Source organism: Callionymus lyra, chromosome 1 (assembly GCF_982586985.1).
Source record: "Callionymus lyra chromosome 1, fCalLyr1.hap1.1, whole genome shotgun sequence".
NCBI classification, from domain to species: Eukaryota; Metazoa; Chordata; class Actinopteri; order Syngnathiformes; family Callionymidae; genus Callionymus; species Callionymus lyra.
Genome location: NC_141818.1, coordinates 20231188 through 20250143, shown reverse-complemented (window position 1 = coordinate 20250143; position 18956 = coordinate 20231188). Strand labels below are relative to the sequence as shown.

The 18956-nt window shown below is 41.5% G+C and overlaps 1 protein-coding gene across 1 annotated transcript; it reads left to right on the top strand.

The window, feature by feature from the left end:
* Window positions 1–668: 668 nt before the first annotated feature.
* Window positions 669–4005, top strand: LOC148088325 (uncharacterized). The gene is made up of 3 exons (XM_087779215.1): window positions 669–1539; window positions 1692–1780; window positions 1825–4005. Exons 1-3 carry the CDS (start codon window positions 669–671, stop codon window positions 4003–4005), a joined length of 3141 nt encoding a protein of 1046 aa, XP_087635341.1.
* Window positions 4006–18956: the final 14951 nt, after the last annotated feature.

The following is an 18956-nucleotide window of genomic DNA, read 5'->3' as shown; positions in this document are numbered from 1 at the left end:
CTCTTCATTATATATCTTTGAATATCAGTACAACCTGCTGTACTCGCCATTGGTTGTAGTTGATTTCTTTCGGTGACGAAGTGTGTTCGCTCCCTCTCCCGGCTTTGTATTCTTTGTTTATATATCGGTACAAACTGCCCTTGAGTGCCGGTGCAACTTTTTCACTCTTGGTTCCTTACATTTGTTGGTCAAGACAGTGTTTTCTCTTCCAACATTTGTACTGCTGCCTTCAGCTACCGAAGTGGATTCCTCATATTTGTTGGGGACGACTGCGTATTCGCTTCCTATCCCAGCATTTGTGCTACTTCATCCCACATGTGTAAACACTCGTTGGTGAAGGCTGTGTTTTCGCACCCGCTCCCAGCGTTTGTAATACTTCTCACATACATGTAAACACTCGTTGGTGAAGGCTGTGTTTTCGCACCCGCTCCCAGCGTTTGTATACTCCTCTCATATATGTAAACACTCGTTGGTGAAGGCTGCGCTTTCGCCCCCGCTCCCAGCGTTTGTTGTTTTTCTCTGTGTGGCCTTCGCCTGTTGCTAACATGCTTGGCGGCCACTCCTGCTCGGTCTGTATGGCTTCTCTGCAGCCCGAAGACGGCCACGATATGTGCCCCTCATGCCTTGGTCTCGAGCATCTGAGGGAAGGTCTTTCAGAAGATCCCTGCATGAACTGCAGCTTCATGCCCCGGGGAATAAGGGCTGCCAGACTTGCTGAGGTAGAGCAACTGTTGGGCCTCGTTTCGTTGCCCGAGCAGTTAACCTCAGCCCAGCGGCAGACTCCAGCTCAATCCCGCCGATCTAAACGGCGGGCTGCTGAGACTAGAGGCCCCACTTCTAGGAAGAAGGTTAGAGAGTCCGGACTTGCTTCCAAGGTGGACCAATTAACGGAGGAAGTTGATCAAATGAGATCCTTCTTCCTGGCCTTCAAGTCTGGGACTGGTGAAAGAGAGTTGGGTGATCTTGCTCCTCCTCCAGCCATCTTGGAACCGGAGGAAGATATAATCTCCATGGCAGCTTCAGCCACTGAGTTCGCCGAATATGGAGAGGAGGTGGTACCACAGCGTGTAGCCTCCCACGCCTCTGCGGCGGCCTCCCGTTCTTCAGCCCACAGCTCTACTGTCGGTTCTGGAGACGGCTCTATGGGGGCCATCATTCGTACGGCCCTGGCTCGCCTGCAGTTGGATATCCCGCAGGCTCAGCCAGCTTCGGCCAGTGCCTTTTTCAGACGCGGATCAGCTCCCGTCAACTTTACTGTGCCTCCATCTAACGAATATTTGAGAGAGTTGCATGCATGCTGGAGGGACTCTAGAGCCCTCTCTCGTGCAAACTCAGACGCCCGGACCCTGGCAGCCATGCAGGATGCACCCAAGTTTGGGTTGGGCCGCATACCAGCCGTCGAGCCGGCAATAGCTGCGTTAATTGTCTCACCCGATGAGGCGCTGAGACCGGATGTGAGGTGTCCTCGTTCCCAGTGTCGGGTAACAGATGACCTGCTCTCCAAAACCTATGACGCAGCGGCACGCATGGGACGCATAGGTAATTCTATGTCCCACCTGATGCTTGCTTTATCAGCATCTATACAGGAGACCCCACTGGATGCTTCCGTCCATAATTTCAGCGACGCTTCCCTGCAGGCATTCGCGCTGATGTCTAGAGAGCTGGGGCGGTTGATGTCTACTCTTGTCCAGGCTCGCCGCCAGGTCTGGCTGGCACAATCACCTCTGACAGAGGCATGCAGGAGAACCCTCCGCAGTGTTCCAGTGGAACCGGGGGAACTGTTTGGACCTGCAGCGCTAGAGGCACTTGAACGAACTGTCCAAGCCAGACAGACTCAACAGCAGCTGTCCGGGCTTCGCAGGAGTCGGCCTCCTCCGGGCAGACCTAGGGGATCTTCAGCTCCCCCCCAGCGCCGTTCTCAGCCACAGGCTTACCCCAGAGGCTACCTCAGGTCTCAGCGCCCAAGCCCACAGCCTGCTCAGCAGGCGGCACAGACCTTTCGAGCCCCTGAGCGGCTGCCCTCTAGGCAACCTCAGGCCCCACATACTGTCCGTCGTACCCCCAGAGCCTTTCGAGGCCGGGGGACCCAGCGCTGAGGCATTGGGGTCGGCCGTCGGCTGTTTTTCCCAACAGCAGCTCAGCTATTGGGCTGCTTCCACCCGGGACCCTTGGGTGCTCTCCACCTTGACCAACGGGTACAAGCTTCAGTTCCGACGCCGGCCCCCAACCATTGGCCGGGTCAAGATGACCATCATATGCGACCCGGCAAAAGCCCAAACCCTCACCCAGGAGTTGTCCGTCCTCCTGGACAAGGGTGCAATCGAGCAGATAGATCCCCTGTTACAACCAGGAGGGGTCTACTCGACTTATTTTCTGGTTGCAAAGAGAGATGGCGGACTCCGCCCTATCCTCGACCTAAGGGGAGTCAACAAGTTCCTGAAAGTCTTGAGATTCCACATGCTCAGCCCTGCAGAGGTTCTGCGCACTGTCTCCAGGCAGGAGTGGTTTACTTCAATAGACCTGAAGGATGCTTACTTTCATGTGCCCATAGCACAACACCACAGACGGTTCCTGAGGTTCGCCTTTCAGGGACGTCATTTTCAGTTCAGGGTGCTCCCGTTCGGCCTCTCCCTTTCGCCACGGGTATTTACCAGGGTTGTAATGGCAGCCCTTTCGCCCCTGCAGTCGCAGGGCATGAAGATCCTGCCCTACCTAGACGATTGGCTCATCTGTGCTTCGTCCCGGTCTCGGGCGACCCTGGACACCACAAGCCTCCTTTCCCATGTGTCTCGACTAGGTCTCAGGGTGAACTCTACAAAGAGTTGCCTAGTTCCCTCACAGAGGACAATTTTTCTCGGGATAACTCTCGATACAGTTTCAATGAAGGCCTGGCCTTCACCACAGCGGGTGGACGACATCCTCCGCCTCCTTCCCCTCTTTCGCAGGGGCACGTGGTTGCATTACGTGGAGTTCCTACGACTCCTAGGCAAACTGACGGCTGCCGCCACCGTGGTCCCTTTGGGGCTGTTGTCGCTACGCCCCCTTCAGAGGTGGCTGAACGACTTTCATTTGGATGTCAGGTGGCACCGGCACAGGAGACTCAAGGTCTCACACCGTTGCCTTCTTGCTCTGGCTCCATGGAGAGAGAGAGGTTTTCTCCTCCAGGGCGTGCAGATGGGTTTGGTTGCATTCCGCCGAGAGGCCATCACAACAGACGCCTCCCTCTCAGGGTGGGGTGCAGTGTGGCAAAACCGTACAGCCCAGGGGCTGTGGTCTGCTCGAGACTGCTCGGTGCACATCAATGTTCTAGAGCTACGAGCTGTGTATATGGCCCTGCACTACTTTCTCCCCTTCCTGAGAGGGCGACATGTGCTTGTGCGGTCAGACAATGTGTCGACCGTATCGCATATAAACCACCAGGGGGGCACCCGGTCTGCACAGCTGTTGCAAGCATCCCGGGACCTCTTGCTGTGGGCGGCTCCACGCCTGGACAGCCTAAGAGCAATGTATTTGCCCGGGGACCGGAATCAGGTCGCAGACCTGCTCTCTCGGGGCAAGCCCCCATCGGGGGAATGGCGGCTTCACCCAGAGGTGGTGCTCAATATCTGGGACACATTCGGCAGAGCAGAGGTAGATCTGTTTGCCACAAGGGAGTCGACCCATTGTCCCCTCTGGTTCTCCCTGAAGGAGGAAAGCAGTCCTCTGGGCCAGGATGCTCTTGCGCACGACTGGCCAGAAGGTCTCCTCTACGCTTTTCCCCCAATACCTCTGATATTCTCAACACTGCAGAGGGTCCTCCAGCAGGGTCACAGGCTGCTGTTGGTAGCCCCCTTCTGGCCAGGGAGAACATGGTTTCCACTGCTGCGCAGGCTCTGCCGCAGCTCACCATGGCGCCTCCCCGACAGGAACGATCTCCTGTCTCAGCTAGAGGGCCAGATTTGGCATCCCGACCCTCTTCGCCTGCAACTATGGGTCTGGCCGCTGCAGGGCCCAACCCGCTTCTGACGCAGTGTTCAGATGCTGTCTGCGACACTATACTAAATGCCAGGGCGCCTTCTACACGGCTGCAGTATGCAAATAGGTGGCAACTGTTTACTGCATGGTGTTCAGACAGGGGTGAGGACCCTGTGCACTGTTCAGTCCCAAAGATTCTGGAGTTCCTCCAGTCACTATTGGACAGTGGCCGGTCTCCTGCCACACTGAGGGTATACGCAGCAGCCATTTCCTCTCAACATGCTCGGGTAGATGATAACACAGTGGGGTCCCACAGACTGGTGTCCCTCTTTCTAAAGGGCGCGTGGCGATTACGCCCCCCACGCACACAGCGCGCCCCAGCATGGGATTTGCACCTGGTGCTCGACGCTTTGTGTCTGCCTCCCTTTGAACCCCTGGCTCAGACAGAGCTGAAGTGGGTTTCTGCTAAGACTGCTTTTCTCCTTGCCATCGCTTCAGCGAAGCGTGTTGGGGAACTACATGCCCTGTCTGTGAGTGAGTCATGTCTGCGGTGGAGCTCAGACGGCTCAGGGGTTACCCTCTGGCCAAATATGGCTTTTCTCCCAAAGGTTCTGTCACTATCGAGCCTCAACCGTCCCATTCAAGTGGCACAATTTATTCCCCCGGAAGGGGAAGACAGGTTGGGACTGCTGTGCCCTGTGCGGGCTCTAAGAACCTATATAGCTGCAACCGCAAGTATAAGACGGTCGGACCAGCTCTTCATTTGCTATGGTGGCCCTAGGAAAGGCTCTGCTCTTTCCAAACAGCGACTGTCTCACTGGATCGTGGATGTGATTACCCACGCATATAAAGGAAGTGGTCACCCCCCGCCATTCGGGGTGAGGTGCCACTCTACCAGAGCGATGTCTACGTCATGGGCAGCCCTACGCGGGGTACCCCTGGAGGACATCTGTGAGGCAGCATCTTGGGCCTCACCAAGCACTTTTTTCAGGTTCTATCGGGTGAACGTCACCACTCCTCATCCATTAGGTGTGGTCCTGTTGCCCGACTCTGTTGCTTCCCCTCAATGAGGTACGTACTGTGATTCTTTGTGACCTTGTTGTTATGGGTCATCCAGTGCTTGAAGCACCGCCTCTGGCGGTCAGTAGGGACGAAATAGAACGAAAGTTACGTATGTAACTACGGTTCTATGAGTCCCGGATGACCGCCAGAGCGTTCTGTCACTCAGAATCCTTGTGTTTTCGCGAGAAGATTCTGCAGGAATAGATCCTCTGATGTCACCGGAAGTTATACCCCTTCCGGGGTCATCAGGGGTCACAGGTGACTTTGTTGGTATTAAACTCGAACTGCGCATGCGCGAGATGGATACATTCAGTGCTTGAAGCACCGCCTCTGGCGGTCATCCGGGACTCATAGAACCGTAGTTACATACGTAACTTTCGTTATAATGGATGTTGGTAAATATGATAAATATACTTTGGCTCACGACTTTCCCATCAATGAGTGGGATGATTGGTTGGATAGTTTTTAATATATACTTTTAAATCATCTTCAAACAGTGTCATTAACTTTGCCAGGAAGACATGTTACCAACTAGTGTTGGATTGACGAGCCTTCATGAAACAGTCGTCTTTTTTCATACTGCACTAAATGGCAGCTTTTCTATTCAAACTTCACAGATTTTTTTAAACTGATTATGCCACCCATAGGACTCTAAAAACAGGACACTGCTTCATAAAGCTTCACTACTACTAACACCCACACAAAACTATTAAACATGCAGAGAAAATGTGCACCATTTGGGTCCGTGAATCTGTTTTACAAACTTAATATTCATTCTAGCGATCCCTAAGAGACGACCAGTCGCCATGGAGATAGTAAATTGCTGAGAGGAGAACTATTTTGAACAGAAATTGAATAAGCAGAGAGTGCCGGGGTGCCTGCAGTAGGGTTCCTCTCTAACAGAGACCTAATGAATCACAGAGCAGGTTATTTATGACCTTCTTAGAGGAGCTAATTCTGCTGAAGAGTGTGTTTAAAAACAAAGAGATGTTAGAGTGCATAACACTGGCAATTTTCTCGACTGATTATGACTGCAGCTGCGCCCGCAGGCTTTATACGCTTCAGATGAAGACAATTATTATGTAGTCCTTCAAACACTCCTGTTAGCCTGAATATATTTGCTTAATATTGATTTACCCTTGAGTGCAATAGACGGAGCAAATATATCCAGAGGCAGGAGAGGAAAATTTACAAGAGGTCACTGTTAAAATCAATCCGACGTTTCTATCGTGAGTATGATATCTTATTCATTGAATTCTCCATCATACCTGTCCTATCAATGCAATATGAATGTTTGTTTTTTATATCAATAAAAAAATAAATAATGTGTTTATTTTATATCTTTTCTTGTGTTAACAATCCCATTGTAACACATGATCTCTGACTTAATGTCTGCTTATTAAGCGTTTTACAGGTATTTTATCCAACACAAGTTGACTTTTGAATGCATCCACACATCAAATTGTTGGTTGTATTTTGGTTTGCAACACTTCTTATAATTAGAATTTTACGTAATAATTCTTCTTCTTTTGTATCCATTTATATATTTAATAATTTCCCCCCTAACACTGTTATTCACATGACTACCTAAATCTATACTTTATAGTGTCTTACCACATAGTTACTGATTAATGCTTGTGTTATCGCAGTGTCAAGGTAACCCGAAGGTCCGAAAACACAAATGTGTTTGTGGTATCCCTTGTGTTGTCTCTGGGCCAAGATGTTTGACCTCCCTGGCTACCAGAAATACATATGCAGTGGTGAATGTCCACCGGGTCACTGGGTCACATGTGGCCCAGAGATAACACAAAGGATAATACTTTGATATTTCTAGACCATTTTAAAGAACTATATGGATACAATATAAAAGACAATGTCCCAAGCTTTTAATCAAAGGTTCAAATGGTAAAACACTTTCCAAAAATGTTCAGAAGCAAAGAGCTGTCTAAATGCAATTGATTAACTGTTCGATCTTTATTCCTATTCTTAACCATGACCAGGAACTTTATGTTGTCACTGACAGTGTCAACATATGAAGATGCTGTGCCTTACACTGTTTTCTGACATCTTCCACTTTTCCCTACTTCTTCCTGTCTTTCCCCTGCTTCCCAGCTGGCCACGGCAGCAAACAGTTTGTTATGAGTCAAGTTCTGCTCAATGTTTCTGCCTTTTTTTCCAGGAGGTATATTCAGTTCCCTCTGTGTAAAAACTGAACAACATTGTTTTTTTCAAATGAATTCCGTTCACAAAAACCCAATAGTTTCATAGTTTGAGGCATAAATACATAATTAACAAGTCACATTTACATGAATAAGTAATGTTTATGTAAACACTTCCTGCATGAACAATCCTATTGAAATCGAAAAAGTGATGCAGAGAAGATTCTAACCCATATTATATGAGATAAATCATCCTTTCCTGTCCACCCCCCAAATATTAAACATCAGATTTAAGAACTATGGTCATCTTTGTCCACACTCTATAATCTTCACCTTGGTCAGTATTTTCCCAAACCAACATTTTCAATGACAAAATCTTATGGATGACCAATGCAATGCAATGTCAAATTCTGAGGAGGAATCAGGACATAGTTAATGGACTATATCTCTTGCTTGGCCTGTGAACACTTTGAGATTCAAAAACGAGCTGCAGAAGGAAGTCTGTGCTTCATTGCTCCGACTTCTTCCCCCACAACACACACTATAAGAAGTGGAAGATCTAGTAAACACATGGATTACGATGCCTTTCCTACAGACCTTCCAACAAGGCGTCCCAGAAGCTTCCTAATCAGATACCCAAGCCTTTAACTGACTCCTATCAATGCAAAGGGGAAGCAGTTCTAATCTTAGCCTCTCCCAGAAGACCTTGCTTCTGCTTCTTTCTCTAAGAGCTACCCTATGGAGAAAACTCATTTTGACCACCTGTACCTGCCATCTTTTTCTTTCAGTCTCTGTCTCTACCCACCGTTCGTGACTATATGTGAACAATATGTAGAAGATATAATTCTAAAAAAGAATGTAATTCTATCTAAATAGTTTGACAAGGAAAGTTTGAATGATTTTAAAAAGGACAAAAACATAAATTCTCACTAAAAGCTACTTTTTCTTCAATATGTGTTCGAAGGCTTAGTTGTGTAAGTGTCGTTAATGATCAGCCAGAGACGTTGATTCATTCTTTACAAGCGGCGTCCTGAAAACGCAATAACTCTTTCCTTGTATAAACCTATTAACTCCAAGCGTCACCTCGTCAACGATCCTCTATCTCTCGGAAAGATTATCTACAAGGTAACAAATGCAGAGTAATGACCCGCTGAAATTGGCTGCGTATTGTCAGAACCTCCTGCCCTTTTTTATTGCAGAGTCTTTCCTGCTCTGTTTGTGCTGCACTCAGGGTCAGTGTTTCCACATCCTGCTGTTTCAAAGAGCTAAATGAGTGTTGCTGTGGCTCCTATTGATCTCTCACTCTGCCTCTCCAAGTGGAGTTTATGCACTAAATTTAGTGTAGTGCTGGGGGGCTTCATTAATAATAGATCCATCAGCAGGGTTGGGAGGACCACGTTGATTGATTTCAGAGACAGTGTGAATGGAAACAACAGGGCGATGTTTATATCCTCAAATACATATCTGATCAGTTTGAACTCAAAATGGGAAATTACAAAGCAGCCAAATGAGACAGTGACCGGTGAGATTGAAATAGATTTTGAGCGTAAAAACACAGCAGCGTGACGTTGGCAAACAGATGGAGCACAGATTTCACAGCTGAACTCTACTAGCATTAGAATTCAGAAACATTTAGCTATGGAAAGCTTTGCTGACTTAATAAAAAATAAAAACAATATTTTACGAATGTCATATCCAGAATACAGAATGTATCTGAATATTACCTGCACGAGCTACATTGGCAACAATTAAATACATAGTTCACAGCCGAATATAATCTAAAAAGAGATATTTACAGAGATAAAATAAAGTTTAATCAAAAAATGCTTTTTTCCGAACAGTGATTGTAATATGGCAGTAAAACGGCCTGATAAAAGAAGAACCAGCCAACCAGATAAACCACCTTTAACTTCTCTGTGTATTTTTCCATCACAGCTGTGTGTGCCTGACTGTTCAAAACAGGATTAAAAATGATGGAGTTTATATGAGAACTCTACCTACTAGAGCGCCTCCTGGAGGTCTTTTACCTGTAAAAATGCGTAGAATAGCTTCATCATTGTATCAATGAGAAAATCTCAAATTCAAAAGCATAGTAGAGAGTCATAAATATCAATGTGATTGTGTTGTCAGCACATTTGAGGATGGGCAAGAAAAGTAACTTTTTTTTTGTGGGAATTTAGACATCACTTCAATTCCAAATTCAGTTCAAAGAGGAAAGGGAACAGCGAAACATGTCTTTGCCACTCGTCAATGTCATGGCAAAATCAGATCCCGGAAGATTATTCCTGCACTTGAGATGTAAGCATTAAAAAAATGTTGATAGTTGCTGCTGCATTTTAACCTCTTATTTGACAAATACATCTGTCAACCATCTTGGATTATTGTAGTTGTGTTACTGCCGTGTTCTTGATCTTTAGAAAACTCTATCAGAAACAAAAACATGTATTTTACGACTCAGTTGTTGATGAAAAAATAACATGACAAAAGAAAACAATTCAGAAATGTATATTTGCAATTGTAAAGTTATTTTTTTATTAAGTTACTCAGACAACACAAATATATATATATATATGTTTTTTAAACTGTACTAAACCATGTATAATGTTATTATCACACTGATTGCATGTTTAATCACTGTTTACGTAAGTAAGGAATGTTGGAGGTTAGATTTCTCTGTGCCAGGTGCGATCTCTGAAGAAGTGAACAGTTAACTTTAGCAATAAAAACCTGTGATGGTCTGATGAAGCTTCATGAAGCAGTGTCACGTTGTTTAGAGATCAGTAAGTGGTGCCATCAGTTTTAAAATGATGTGATGTTTCATTAGAACAGTTGTTCAAAACAGAAGAAAGTAGTGCACAGACTGCCATCTAGTGGACTCTGAAAATAATGACACTGCTTCATGAAGCTTCATCAAACCATCACTAATAACGAAGTTTGTGTTTCGTTTACTTTACTTAAGTGTAAGATCATTACTAGCTTGTGAAACTGTGACGGAGATATATCAGAAACCTCCCAGCTATTGTTCAGAAATTATTCAGGCAAAATCAGATCCCGGAAGATTATTCCTGCACTTGAGATGTAAGCATTAAAAAAATGTTGATAGTTGCTGCTATTGTTCAGAAATTATTCAGGCTGACAAACTCTCTGTTCTTCTTTCTCCTTGCACGTAAATACTATATGTGACACTTAAAACCAGCTCTGATTTCTATTCTTTGTTTAAGTTAAAGTTCTAGCTCAGATTCCTAACCTGACATACCCTTGGATCAGGGCTGGGCCACATTTTTACTGTGACCATACAGTACAAGAGAGGAATTTAAAAATCCCGAAACAAACCAAACTATGCCAATTAAACGATTATAAACATTTCATAGAAAGTAAAAATGAAATAACGGATATACATATGATCTCAAAATCCACTCAAATAATTTAAAAGGCTAATATATATTCACCAAAAAGACGATTAAGAAAGGCTTAAAAAAAGAACATAAGCAAAATTTCTTTAAAGTTGACACCCTTATAACACAACAATTAATCGTAGTCCTGAAGGAGACCTCCAGAGGGATTAATAAAGTCCATCCATCCATCCATCCATCCATCCATCCATCCATCCATCCATCCATCCATCCATCCATCCATCTATATTAGTTCAACTCTGACATGAGGGCCGCATAAATACAGTCAAAGGGCAGCATGCGGCCCCCGTACTGCACTATGCCCAGGTCTGTCTTAGATTATTGTTTTGACTTGCGATTTTGGATAAGTGGAAACATTTCCTTGTTAGCTTCATTCATGTTGAACTTAAAATAGTTTTGTTCTCTAACAGTTTGAAGTGTTAAAACCTACACTTGCAATTTGAATTCCAGTCATTAATATGAAAGAGCAGAAGTACAGTGTAGTGGGAAAACAGTTGCGATTCATTTGTATGATCTACTGTAGAACAGGCATCTTATCTAACATCCATGTCTTTTTTTTCCCTTTCCTGCTGATATGCTCTGACACATGCTGCTATGCTGGTTAAACGCTCATAATAATAGGCTCCCTTGTCAGGATTATTAATCACAGACACTCCCTGAAATCTTCTGCAGCCCTGTGGGGAGTGAAGCATTCAGGAGTCACATGACTGATTAAAACACTGTCACTATCACCAGCAAAAGGCCTCCTTAGAATGGACTACAATAAAGAGACTGATACACATTCCAGCTGGTGTGTCGACCTCTCACATCTGGAAATATTTTCACACAGAGAGCAGAAACAATAACAGTCTTTAGCGTGCAACAACCAACATGAGTATATATTCAATCATTCATTGATGCACGTTTTACAGGATTTACTTTGGAGTGAAAGAACAGACGCCTGCTAGCTGACGAGTCTTAAGAGGAACAGAGTAAGAGGAACAGAACTCTTTAAAAAACACAGACAGGATTGGCAGCAAGCGCCTCAGCTGCAACAGAATAATTCATATTAACGACAGAAGACTTCAAGCAGGCGGAGGATTTATGATTGCTCAGTGATGTGAGCCAACAATTTTTTATACCAGCATCTGAAACACTTGAGGGAGCTTCAAATTAAGTGTTTTTAAGAGAACTCTAATGATGTTTTTGCAATGGAGATGATGTCACAGAGTAAGCTGTGTTGCTCACGATACAAGTCTAAAGTCTGCTTTTCTGTTGTTTAGTGTGTACCCTTGTTTTTTTTTCTTCTACCATTTGTTTTGTGAGGTTGGGACTAGAGCTTGAAGCAAACAACCAAACAGCAGGCAAAATTGAATGAATAAAAAAAGGTTTTAATCACAATCGTTCCAAAAAACAAAACAAAGTTCAAGTGTTCATATCACTGTTCGCGGGCAGAGCACAAAAACTCTACAGGAATGAAAAAACAATACAGCAGTGATTAGAAAAAAAACACATGCTGGTTGAACGACAAAAAGTAGACTCAGGCACAAAGGACAAAAACACCTAAAAACAAGAAAAACTGTAATCCACGAGGAGAATGTATAGAACCTACAGTACATATCAGGGAGTGACGATTATAATCTGGCGCCTGTTGCTGCAGGAGAGGTGGCTTTAAGATCTGCTGCCGAGGTGGTGATTTGGTGTTGAGCTGCAGCTGCTGTGAGAGCAACAGGCGCCGTGGAGCTCAGGGATACGTAAACAAGTTTCAAAATAAAATCATGAGACAAGACATGACATGTTTGTTGATTAATTATTTTAGACAATCGACTAATAACTCTAAAAAAGATACATATTACTCTGAAAATTATCACAACCTGGACGCACGGTGGCGCAGTGGTGTGATCACCTAACATCAGGAAGGTTGCTGGTTCACTTTCAGGTCTGGAGGGAGATAACTTATGAGCTTTTGTGTGAACTTGAAGCTTTAGTGAGCTTTAGTATTCCACTTTTGTGTAGTGATCAGTTCAAGAAGCTTTATTCCATTTAAGATCATTATATTAAACTAGATATAATTGTTGTTAAATTTTCTGTATCATGTACTGAACCTCTAGTTCAATAAAAAAACATTCATTGTAACACCATTAGTGCAGCATTCACTGGAACTAGACGATAATTGACTTGTTTGTGTAACTGGTTTAGAAATAAATAAAACAAAGTTTATTGTCCCATATTTCTGAAAAATGTGTTAACAATGATGAGTTAAAAGCTGCCCTAAATCACAATGCGCTCCACAATGATGAAAGCAGCTTCAGTGAATCACATTTCATTTCAGAAAGTATGATTGATGATTATTTAGTCTGGCTAAAAGTCAGGAAATGAGGAGGAGGACAAAGAGGCCGCGCTTTGCTGGCACCGGCATGCCTGCGAGTGGGTCGATTCTTCTCCCAGGGCTATTTTTGTTCTTTTGCTGATAATGAAGTAGTTGAAAACATCAGTTTCTCTCCAGTGTGCAAGAATTCTAAAAGGAAAATCAACACACATTGATATACGTTTTACTTTATATATATTTTCTTTCATTATGTCCCTAATCTTTTGTATACCTTTTCCCTGTGTTTACCCATCTAGAACCGATTTGTTCTTTGACTCTACCTCCTGGTTCCAGTCCGTAGTGTCAGGTCCTCCTACTTCCTATGACCCCCCTATTGTCCACATTGTTATTTTGATTCTCCGCCTATTTCTTTTGTTTTAGGTTTATCTTTTAATATATTATTTTGTAGTATTTATTCTGTGATCAAGATTTCCTCCCTTAAGAACGTGTGTTTTTTTTCTACCACTTTGATGATGCCTTTTGTCCTTCCTTTTTATCAAGTGTTAAGTATTTGTAATAAATTGTTAACCGTGTCGGGTCGAGTCCTTATGTTCTCCTGCTCCAATCACTTGTAACCGGGAGCTAAGACTGGTTGAAAACAATAAAGATGTATTTTAATTTCATTGTTGTAATTTAATCATTTGTATCGCAAGACAAACAAACATAATCTATATGGTTTCCTAAGATATGTAGGGATTTTGTGATGCAGAAAATCACATAATCGTAGCTAATTAAATAAGTTCACGTTTTTAATAGCCACCTATCTTTTTAAACAGATTTTTAAATGCTTTGAACACCTTTTAAACACATTTTAACATTCTTGTATATTTTTAATATCTTTTTAAGATACATTTTAATATACTTGTATATGTTTATCACATTTTTAAAACACATTTTAATATTCTTGTATATTTGTATCATCTTCTTATGACACATTTTAATATTCTTGTATATTTTTAACGTCTTTTTAATACACAGTTTAATATCCTTGTATATTTGTTACATCCTTTTATAAACATTTTTTCACATCTTTTTGCGAGATACATTTTAGAATCCCATGTATGCTTTTATTTTTTCTGTTTTTTTTATGTTCACCACATTTGTGTGTTTGTATTTATTTGAATACATTAATAGATAAGAAACCCTCAATTCAGACTGTTAGGGGTTCTTTTTGTTAATCGTTAAAGGATTATGAACGCAGCCTTTTCTCAAACATATTTTAAGCAGATTCATCAATTTATTCAATATTGAAAAATTGAATGAATTTATTCAATATTGAAAAAAACATGCTTTATTACCATTCATTAAATAAACAAAGAAGTCAAATAGTTCCCAACCATTGACTCACACGTGTGTGTAATATTCTCTTTGTCTGTTTCTTCTGGCAGTTTATTCGTCACGGCTGTTGATTTATTTTTAAAAAGACTTGCTAAAACTAAGTCTAGTCATGAAAAGAGTAACCAACAAGCCCTAAAAAAGATTTTATTAATTTGTTTTTAATTATTATTCTCTTCTTTTTTTACATAAACAACTTTTTTATACAAAGAATTGTGTATAAATATGTTACTTGTTTTCATTTGTTGCTAAAAATCTCTCCTTAGTGCACCAAATGATTGCTTTAATGATGAGCAATCCCACACACGACGCCATTTGAGAACGATCTTGCTTTACCATATATCATTAGCAAAAAAAAAAAAATGAACATGATGAAATGATGAGAAAAGATTTCCCCATTTATCTCAGAATTGGTGATTTCCTTCTTGTAATTGAACGGAGTTAATAGATATTTAAAGACATTCCACCACAGTAGAGTGATCGCATTAATCAACTTTATGTCTCTCTCACGCTCTACAGTGGCGTGCACTTCAGTTCCGCTGCCATGACAACTCTTAGAAGTCTCTTCATGTGGGACACCGGGAGGCCTCTCGCAATACGTCAAGACCTATAAAAGCAGCAGCAGCAGCAGCAGCAGCAGCAGTTATCCATGTGTTAGCATGAATGATGGTGAAATAAATGAGCAGAATTTGAGTTTAAAGAATTGATGCTTTGAAAGGTTTGACCTGGTTTGACTTTCTTAAGTGGATAAATGTCACTGAGAGCAAATGGTTTACAGTCAGGAACAAAGTGAGTTCACATTCAATGTGGCATAGAGTCACCGTTGTCTTAACATCTTAACGTCATCTAAACTGCATCTATTAACTGTCGGTTGTCTTCCTCTTCCCTTTTTTTTTAACCTGGTACCTTTATTCCTTATCTAACAGATCCACTGTCTTTTCTGTATTAGGAGACCCGATGCTTTGGTCATATTTATTTTTGCAATTATACATTTATTTTAGTTTAGAATATTAACTTTTATAGCAATGTATTAGTTTTTATTGTTATTTTCCATATTTTCATGCTGAATAATGACATTGAAGAATCTTGATTTTCTCAATTTGACAGTCATTGAATTATATTTAAAAACATCTTTAACATGTTATTATTTTTTTTTTTTTACACATTTTTTTTATTTATTTAAATATAAAATAACTATAAATATTTATATTCATCAAGTTATGTGTTGATAAAGCTTCATTAAGAATCCTCTTCTTAAGAGCCCACTAGTTGGCACTCTTTGCCCCACATTCCATTGCTTTGAGCTAGTGATGGTCTGATGATGTTTCATGAAACAGTGTCATGTTGTTTAGAGGTCAGTAGGTGGCGCCACCAGTTTAAAAATGATGTGATGTTTCATTAGAACAATTTTAAAACCAAGGAAAATGGTGCAGAGACCGCCATCTAGTGTACTCTTTAAAAAATGACACTGCTTCATGAAGCTTCATCACACCATCAGTACTACTAGGCTGATGTTGCTTCATGAAGCATACAAGCAATTTTAACAGGTCAGTAGTATGTAAACTTTCAAAAAATAGCTGTTTAAGAAAAAGATTATAGAGTGTTGTCTAGGAGTACTGCTTCAAGAAGCTTCACCATCCAGTACCACTTATAACGGTTATCTACTGAAACGTCACATCAATTTTAAACAGAGGGCGCCACCTACTGAGTTACAATAAATAGTTCACTGCCCCATGATTTAAAGAAAAGAAAAATGTATATTGCATATTGAAAAGAATATATGTCACTTCATAAAACTAGTAGCCACTAAGAACAATTACAATCTACAGAATCTTGGAGTCAATGATAAGATGTTGCTGCACCGATAAGGTTTAGAGTTTGACAGCTGACTAAGCTTCGGTCTGGACTTTCACCCGCGAGCAGTTTGAAGTGCTCAATAAATCCATTGGTGTATTCCTGGCTGCTCCAGCAGCTCTATTAGCTGTTTCAAAGTATGTGTTGGCAGACGGCTGACGCGGTCAATGTTGCTTTAGATAGCTCTGTCGGTGGCACAAGGTGTCCATGGATGGCCTCAGAATGGGATTGACCTTTTGCACCACTAACTAGTCTGCCCGGATAAATATTGCTGACAGGCGACTTCCCGACCTCTATTTCTCAGATCCCGTCTCACTCGCGCTATCTTGAAGTTTTAAGAGCCGGCTAATTAAATCACACTCCATAAATGTGCCTCTGGTAATGAGTGCCTTCATAAATGTGTGTTTATTGGTGTGTTCAGGGCTTGGAAGTCGTAACTACTGAAGTATTCCAGACGATTGTTGGAAAGAATCAAACAACCAGCTTTATATATAACAGGACTATGATTTATAAAATGCTTAATATTGTTATTCAACTGTGTGAAACTAGAGACGAGTTTAGTTTGGAACATTTTTGTTGACATAGGTGTAGCTCTGACTGCGAATCATGTCTATTGGCTTTGGTTTCAAAAGATACTCGGGGCTAAAGTGTGACATTGTATTACACTTAATATGGCTCATGATGTTTAATAAAGCTTGAGGTTCGTCAAAAAAGGTGTTCCCTTTTCACGTCTGGCTCCGTCAACAGCAATAAAAACTTATCAGATCCTGGATCAGGAGTGACAGCTCAGGGACTAATAAGGGATTCTAAAAAATAAATAAACGTGTTAGATGTTTTTAAAAGCATCAAAACATTATAGATGTTCCAGTGTAAACATAAATTGATCAACTTTTTTGTCATTTTCACCAAATGCATTGACATTTTACCAATATTTTGAAGCTGAATTATCAAAATGAATAAATAAACAATCTATTCAAGTTATCATTATTTAGCCACACTTACAATAAGTTATTTATTAAGATTATGCCCTTGATAATTCACTTTAAAAAAGTTTAGTTTCTTGTATACAAATCATTATTCATACCATCTTGCAGTTTAACATATCACCCCGTAATGCTTAAACTTTTGGGTTATTACAAAGACCCTGTTTCTTAAAATTGACATTTCCCTAGGTGTCAAGCCAGCAGCTTATCCTGACCCTCCTGTTGAGTTTCTTTATCTTATATTCTAAAAATTATGAATATGAAACTGCTTTTGTCAAAATACTGGTTTATTTTCTGTATGCTAATGCATAAATAAACAAATAAAATCTACACTCATGATCCATCCTCTACACCTCAAGTCTATATTTGAATAAGGATGTGCTCTTGTATATTTCTATGAGCTCGTGCCCAGATGTGTGTTTGTGTTTTGTGATTAACAAAAGTGCAGATGGTTTACAATTGCGTTTCGTCGAGGGAATCACTTTTAATATTTACAATGAGGCCACAGCAGAGCCCTCGGCAGCTGCTCTGTGGTCCCCGCTGCTCGAAAAAAAAAAAAAAAAAAACGGCATGAAAATCAGAGCCATTCTCTTGGTACGGAAAACCCTCTGACCTGCTTCTACACAAATAAATCTCAGGCAGATATTATGCTCCGAATACTTTCCTCTGCTGGTGGACTCAGAAGGTTAAAATGTTGTTGACATTGATCTCATTTGTATTCAGAGAGAAAGGAAAACAAGTGAGAAAAAATGGGCAGCGGGAACAGCTATAATTAACATTTCTAGAGGCTTAAATAAAAAAAGAAGTGGGTCAGAGAAGGTTCATGTGGCTGTTTATTCCCCCTTAGACTCAATTTGAACCACTCGCTTATGGAAAAGAGGGGAAGGTTGGCCTCAACATGAACGTCTTTTACACGGTGCGGAAAAAATATTGATTGTTTTCTGTGGCTATGCAGTCAGTCTGGAATGGTCTTTCGTCCAAGGTCGCTCAGGTTTTATTCCGTAACGTGCAAATGTGAACCTCGGTGAGAGAACATTGATCACAGAGGCCGGGATCAGCAAGTGCTTTGAGAGTTACCACAAGTCAATTTCGGTTATTTTGGGTACTGGACGCTCTTTGATTCCCTTTTGCCCCAGACGGGTACTTTTAGTACTTTTTCCATTTGTGGGTTATTATTTATTGAAGTCTGAAGTTTAGTACTGAACTGGGTGTGAGACTGTTTCTGTGTGAAAACCACACTTGACAGCAAGATGAGTTGTTTTCTAATAATCCAGAAGAAAGGGTGACATAAATCCATGTCTTCAAATATTTTGACTAGTGTTTTGGCATATAACAATTAGAACGGGACAGGAGAATTGGGAACACAAATGATATATTAATACACCATTTATTCACAGGTATATTAAAAGCAAATTAGCCACTTATTAACCATTATTGTGACTATATTCCACACTAAGCATAATAGTAGGGAGTCCATGTTGAACTACACCTCAATTACTGATTATTAACAGGAAAATAATGGTTTAAACTAACTTCTCACTATTTACCCCTTATTTTTTGTTAGTACTGTGAGAGAAATAACTCACCAATAATAATATTAAGTAAAAAATAATCAGTATTTAAGGTGTAGCTCAGCATGGATATTTAATATTTGTCATATAAAGGGTAGAATATAGTCACAATAAAAAAGGTGTGAGTTACTACATTATAATGGTTAATAAGTGGTTTATTTGCTGTTAATACACATGTGAATTAGTAGTGTGTTAAAAGTTAATTTGTGTTCCCCATTCTAAATTCTTACTGAAAATAGATTGTGGATTTTAATCAGAATTCTGATGACAAAGTCCTA

Coding starts and splice junctions, on each gene's coding strand:
- LOC148088325 (XM_087779215.1), top strand. CDS start 669: ATGAACTGCAGCTTCATGCCCCGGGGAATAAGGGCTGCCAGACTTGCT. Junction 1,540..1,691: donor GGCACGCATGGGACGCATAG/GTAATTCTATGT, acceptor ACTCTTGTCCAG/GCTCGCCGCCAGGTCTGGCT. Junction 1,781..1,824: donor CCAGTGGAACCGGGGGAACT/GTTTGGACCTGC, acceptor GAACTGTCCAAG/CCAGACAGACTCAACAGCAG.